Source organism: Capricornis sumatraensis, chromosome 19 (assembly GCF_032405125.1).
Source record: "Capricornis sumatraensis isolate serow.1 chromosome 19, serow.2, whole genome shotgun sequence".
Lineage (NCBI taxonomy): Eukaryota > Metazoa > Chordata > Mammalia > Artiodactyla > Bovidae > Capricornis > Capricornis sumatraensis.
In genome coordinates this window covers 28008256-28015042 of record NC_091087.1, presented here as the reverse complement: position 1 = coordinate 28015042, position 6787 = coordinate 28008256, and the positions used below count along the sequence as shown (strand labels likewise).

Here is a 6787-nt window from a genome sequence, read left to right as displayed (position 1 = left end):
CCATAATTTGAAATCATCAATTTTTCAGCACTCAGCCCCCTTATGGTCCAACTCTCACATCCGTACATGACTATTGGAAGAACCACAGCTTTGACTTTACGGACTTTTTTCAGCATTTACCTCAGAGCTATTCTGGTTGAGGGGGTTTTGTTTGGGTGTGGTGGTGGCTGTCTTTTGGTTTTGAGATAATGGTGAGAATGTCTAGAGAACTCTTGATGCATCCTGCGATCTCTTGCTTTAGGAACTGATGACCCTCAATGATGTGGCTGGGGACTTCAGGGACAAGTGGGTTACCTGGACACTGTTTAGAGAGTCCTCTTCAGGGATACCGCACAGCACAGATACAAGAATGGGCTCTCAAAGGGTAAGGATGCAATTTTCCTTCATCTTAGCTTTATTAATATAATTTTTAAATTTTTGGCTGTGCCAAGTGGCTTGTGGGATTTTAGTTCCCTGACCAGCAATTGAACCCATGCCTGCATACAATGGATCTTGGAGTCCTAACCGCAGGACCACCAGGGAAGTCCCTTTATATTAGACACTTTGAAAGGGCCCAGATCTGAGTGGTCTCTGGGGATGTTGGTCTCTTAGAGCTCCAGCTCTCTGTGAGAGTAATCACCTCCCTGGCAGAAAAAGAATGACTTCTATTTTTATGGCACTTAGTGGTTTTCAGATTTCTTTGATATTTTTCTGTCTGATTGGTATCTTACCATAGCCCTTTGATATATGTATTTTAATTCCCCTTTTCCAGCTGAGGACCCTGAGACTTAAAGTTAAGTGGCAAAAGTGAGCCCAACCCAGGTCTTTGTGGAAAAGGGAAGGTGTTCTCCCCAGAGTTTTTTTCCTGTCACTTAAACAAACAAACTGACCCCTCCAGTGCTCTTTCTAAAATACCATGGCAAGTCTGCCTTTTTTTTTTTTTTGGCTGTACCATGAGGCACACAGGATATTAAATCCCTGACCAGGAATTGAATTCATGTCCCTTGTAGTGGAAGCACGGATTCTTAAGCACTGGATCACCTTTCTGGGATGTCTCTTCTTCTTTCTGCTTTATTTCATATCTATTACACAAGTACTATATATTCACTAAAGGAAAAGATAAGCAAAATGAAAACAAAAGTCATCTATGAAGAGTTATGATCCTTCCAGCCATTTTCCTAAGCATATATACAATTTAAAAAAAAAAGAAAAGAAAAATAATTGGGATCATACTGAATATTCAGTGGTATATCTTACTTTCTTACACAATGTACTGTGAATATATTTTGACAATAATAAATATCTGTACATTACTTAAAGTAACTACTTAGTATTTTATTGTATGGAATACAGAAATTGAACCATACATGTGACCATTTTTGAACTACTTTTAACCTATAAACCGGCAATTTCAGATGGCTCTCCTGCTGCTGCTGCTAAGTCGCTTCAGTCGTGTCCGACTCTATGCAACCTCATAGACGGCAGCCCACCAGGCTGTGCCGTCCCTGGGATTCTCCAGGCAAGAACACTGGAATGGGTTGCCATTTCCTTCTCCAATGCATGAAAGTGAAAAGTGAAAGTGAAGTCGCTCAGTCATGTCCGACTCTTCGCGACTCCATCATGGACTGCAGCCCACCAGGCTCCTCCATCCATGGGATTTTCCAAGCAAAAGTACTGGAGTGGGTTGCCACTGCCTCCTCAAATGAAATGATTTCTTTGTTTGGAGCTATTTGGGTCATTTTAAATTTTCACCAGTATTGTGATGATGCTGTCTTAACTAATTGTCTTTTTAAAAGTCTTGTTTATTGAAATAATTAGTTAACAGTTAGCTAATATATGTATTTTTTGCACAATGTCCTTTTTTTGTTTGTTTGCTTTTGTTCACTTCTTTAGACTCTCTAGAAATTTCTGGGTTTGAGAATAGATACATTTCTAAGATATTTGGTATTTTTGCCAAGTGTCTTCCAAAAAGACTGAATCAATTTATTTATTCCTGTCAGCATTATATGAAGTATCTATTCCTTCATATTCTATCTATCATGGGGGGGTATCGTAATCTAAGAGTATAGGTAAAATACTAGTGATAGCTAATATTTATTGAGGACTTAATCATTTAATCCTCATGACAACTCTGTAAGGTAGGTCTTTTTAATTAAATTTATTTATTTATTTTTGGCTGTGCTGGGTCTTTGTTGCTGCACAGACTATTTTCTAGTTGCAGTGCAAGGGCTTCTCATTGCAGTGGCTTCTCTTGTTGCAGAGCACAAGCTGTTGGGCGCTCGGGCTTCAGTAATTATGGCACATGGACTCTAGAGTACTCCCGGGCCCTAGAGTACACGCTCAGTAGTTGTGGGCTTAGTTGCCCCTCGGCATGTGAGATCTTCCCCCAAACCAGGAACTGAACCTGTGTTCCCTGTATTAGTGACTTTAGGGACGTAGTAATTCCATGGCATTGGGATCCTCCCAGACCGGGGATTCAAACCCACATCTCCTGCATTGACAATTGGATTCTTTACCACTGAGGCACCAGGGAAGCCCTAAGGTGGGTTTTATCATTATCCCTAATTTATAGATGAAGACACAGAGACACAGGGAGTTTAAGTAACTTTCCTAAGGTCACACATCTAGTCAGAGACATAGTTAGGATTCAAATTCAGACAAGACGACTCTTGAGTTTACATCTCTTTACCTATATACTGTATTCCCTGTGTGTCATTGTTTTAATTTGAATTTCTCTGGCTATGATGAGTTAAAAGTTTTTCACATATTTATAGGCTGCTTTATTTTCTTTTGTGAATTGCCCATTCATGTCCTTTGTCCCTTTTTTTTCCCCCTACAAGTGTTTGTCTTTTTCTCATGGTTATATTGACTGCTGCCCTTCTGGGAAAATTTAAAAACCAAACATTATAGTTAACTTCCTTGATTCTTTCTAAGGGTGAGGTCATGGCGGCTTTGTTTTGATAAAGTTATCTCTCCACATGAGTTTAGCCTTGTGCCTTGAGGGATGAGTTATTGTGCTTATTCTAGAGTTTCTATCACCCAAGTCTGATTTTTTTTTTTTTAGTGGGAAGCAAAGAGCTTTTTTTCTTCAGCCTCTTGGGGAGATGACCCTGTTTTATCCCTTTTCACTTTTATTTATTTATTTTTGGCTGCACTGGGTCTCTGTTGCTGCACACAGGCTTCCTCTAGTTCAGCGCAGTTTCCTCATTACAGTGGCTTCTCACTGCAGAGCACAGGCCCTAGAACCAGGGCTTGGTAGTTCTGGTGCACTGGCTTCGTTGTCCCGCAGCATGTGGAATGTTCCCCAAACAGACCAGGGATCTAATCTGTGTCCCGTGTATTGGCAGGTAGGTTTGTAACCACTGGACCACCGAACATACATTAGAATTTCCTGGGGTGGTCTCCTGTACCTGGGGAAGAAGAGGGGTTTGCATTTTCTCAAGCCTTATGTGATGGTTCAAATTAACATCCTGTGTTCACCTTCCTTATAGGATTTCAAAACCAAGTGTAACCTCCCAGCTGGAACAGAAAGAAGAGGCATGGGTCCTACCACTGCAAAATTTTGAGGCCAGGAAGATCCTGAGGGAAAGTCACACAGGTGAGGTGTGTTACCTGGTGGGTGGAAGTCTAACATTTCAGCCCTTGTTTAGTTAAGGAATTTGGAATGCTGCCCTAGACTTTTTAAAAATTTAAATTTATTTTTGGCTGTGCTGGATCTTCGTTGCTTCATGCGGGCTTTCTCTAGTTGTGGCGAGAAGGGGTTACTCTCTACTTGCGGTGCATGCTTCTCATTGCAGTGGCTTCTCTTGTTACAATGTACAGGCTTTAGAGCTCCTGGGCTCAGTAGTTGTGGTTCACAGGCTTCGCTGTCCTGCAGAATGTGGGATCTTCCCTGACCAGGGATTGAACCTGCATCCCCTGCATTGGCAGGCGGATTCTTCACCACTGAGCCAGCAGGGAAACCCTGCCCTAGACTTTGTTCTTGCTATTAGAAGTTTAACTTTGACTTCCTGGACCGTCAGTCATTGACCAAATAAAGTCTTCATTTAAATTAAACATTTAAATTTTGTCTAGACTCTAACGTCATTGAAAAAAGTTGCCCAGTTCTGACAATATGTGCTTTACTCTTGATATCAAGGTCACCTCAAGGTTCACTGGACCATCTTAAAATAAAAAGGGCTTGGGAATTCCTTCTGTCATGAATGGGAAGCTCAGTGATCTTCAGTAAACTCTTCAGGAATCAAAATGAGAGTAGTCAGAATAAATGTGGTCTGTTGCAAAAACACTCATTTTAATCTTGCTGCTTTCTGCTGATCTTTCCTGATTGATGTTTAGTCGCTAAATTGTGTCTGACTCTTTTGTGACCCCATGGACTACAGCCTGCCAGGCTCCTCTGTCCATGGAATTCTCTAGGCAAGAAAACTGGAATGGGTTGCCATATCCTCCTCTAGGGGATCTTCCCGACCCAGGGATTGATCCTGAATCTCCTGAATTGACAGGTGGATTCTTTACCACTGAGGCACCAGGGATATACTCTTCAGGAATCAGAATGAGAGTAGTCAGATTAAATGTGGTCTGTAGCAAAAATACTAATTTTACTCTTTCTTGCTGCTTTCTGATGATCTTTCCTGATAAGTAATAACTTCATCCTGTGTTACTTCTGTTAACTTTTCAGAATTTAAGCATCAGGTGGTACAACTCGATCAGGACGTTTCCGAAACGGCAGAACCATGTGGAACATCCTCAGAAGGGGCCAATAAAGATATTTCTCCTCCTCCTAGTTGGGGAGGGAACTGGGAGAGGGGTCTTGAGTTAGCAGGGCAGCGTGGAACCCTCCTGGGAGAGAGCCAGCAGGGGCCCTTTTCACAGGAGAAAGAATTAAACAAGCTCCTGGAAGAATATATAGGAAAGAAGCTGGTGTGTGCGGAATGTGGGAAAAGCTTTAACCAGGCCTCCTATCTCATAAGGCACCGAAGAACCCATACTGGTGAGAGGCCCTATAAGTGCATGGAGTGCGGGAAAGGCTTCAAACAGAGTTCAGACCTCGTCACCCACCGCAGAACACACACAGGAGAGAAACCCTACCAGTGCCACAGGTGTGAGAAGAAATTCAGCGACAGCTCGACCCTCATCAAACATCAGAGAACCCACACGGGCGAGAGACCCCACCAGTGCCCTGAGTGTGGGAAGACTTTTGCACGGAAACCGCACCTCACGGTGCACCAAAGAACCCACACGGGGGAGAGGCCCTACAAGTGCCTCCAGTGTCACAAGAGCTTCAGTCGCAGCTCCAATCTCATCACCCACCAGAGGACCCACACGGGAGTGAAGCCCTACGGGTGTCGCGACTGCGGGGAGCGTTTCAGCCAGAGCTCGGATCTAGTTAAGCACCAGCGCACCCACACGGGAGAGCGGCCCTTCAAGTGCCCCGAATGCGGGAAGGGCTTCCGAGATAGCTCTCATTTTGTGGCCCACATGAGCACTCACTCGGGAGAAAGGCCCTTCAGCTGTCCTTACTGCCACAAGAGTTTCAGTCAGAGCTCGCACCTGGTCACGCACCAGAGGACACACACGGGCGAGAGGCCTTTTAAGTGTGACGGCTGTGGGAAGGGCTTTGCCGACAGCTCTGCCCTGGTCAAGCACCAGCGGATCCACACCGGAGAAAAACCCTATAAATGTGGCGAGTGCGGCAGGAGCTTCAACCAGAGCTCCCACTTCATCACCCACCAGCGGATCCACTTGGGAGACAGACCCTATCGGTGCCCTGAGTGTGGCAAAACCTTCAATCAGCGTTCCCATTTCCTCACACACCAGAGAACACACACAGGAGAGAAACCCTTTCACTGCAGTGAATGCGACAAGAGCTTCCGGCAGAAAGCACACCTTTTGTGCCATCAGAACACTCACCTGATGTAGGAAAGTCTTTCATGCTTCTTTTTCTCCCTTCCAAATTTCCATCGCTCTTATCTTTGTTTCTGTTTTTTCTTGGCTGTGCTGCAAGGCATGTGGAGCCTTAATTCCCTCTGTGCATGCTCAGTCGCTCAGTCGTGTCCAACTCTTTGCAACTCCATGGACTGTAGCCCACCAGCTCCTCTGTCCATGGGATTTTCCAGGCAAGAATATTGGAATGGACTGCCATTTCCTTCTCCAGAGGATCTTCCCGACCCAGGGATGGAGACCAGGGGTCAAATCTTATATTAGAAGTTCGGAGTTTCAACGACTGGACCACCAGGGAAGTCCCACCGCTATGATCTCAAAGTGCTCCAAACAGAGAAAAGCTGAGCATTGGTAGCTCATGTCAGGCCCTAATCTGTTCTCTTTTTCTGTTTTTTCATGGCAAGGATAAACCTAGAGGGTCCAAACAGTGTTCTAAACACAAAAGGCATTCCTTCAGTGTTTTTGACTGACTCATAGAGAAATGTGAGTTTCGTAGTTGATGCCTGGTTACTAAAAGAGAAGTGAGATAAATGTAGTCATTTTATCATTGCATGTGTGCTAAGTCCCTTTGGTCCTGTCCAACTCTTTTTGATCCCATGGGACCGTAGGCCACCAGGCTCCTCTGTCCATGGGATTCTCCAGGCAAGAATACTGGAGTGGGTTGCCACTTCCTCCTCCAGGGGATCTTTCTGACCCAGGGATCCATCGCAGGTTGCTTGCATTGCCGGCAGATTCTTTACTGCTGAGCTACCAGGGAAGCCCTAAATGACTCATTGTGGGTCATGTGATTAACTCACAGAAAAGCCAGAATCTGTCTGCAGGTCTCTTCCACAACATGGAACAGACCAGCTCTGGGATTTGTTAGAGCATC

The 6787-nt window shown here is 44.5% G+C and overlaps 1 protein-coding gene across 1 annotated transcript; it reads left to right on the top strand.

Moving 5' to 3' along the window:
• The first annotated feature begins 260 nt into the window (after nt 1–260).
• Nucleotides 261–5895, top strand: ZNF774 (zinc finger protein 774). The gene is made up of 3 exons (XM_068991058.1): nt 261–364; nt 3471–3577; nt 4655–5895. Exons 1-3 carry the CDS (start codon nt 261–263, stop codon nt 5893–5895), a joined length of 1452 nt encoding a protein of 483 aa, XP_068847159.1.
• The last annotated feature ends 892 nt before the right edge of the window (nt 5896–6787 follow it).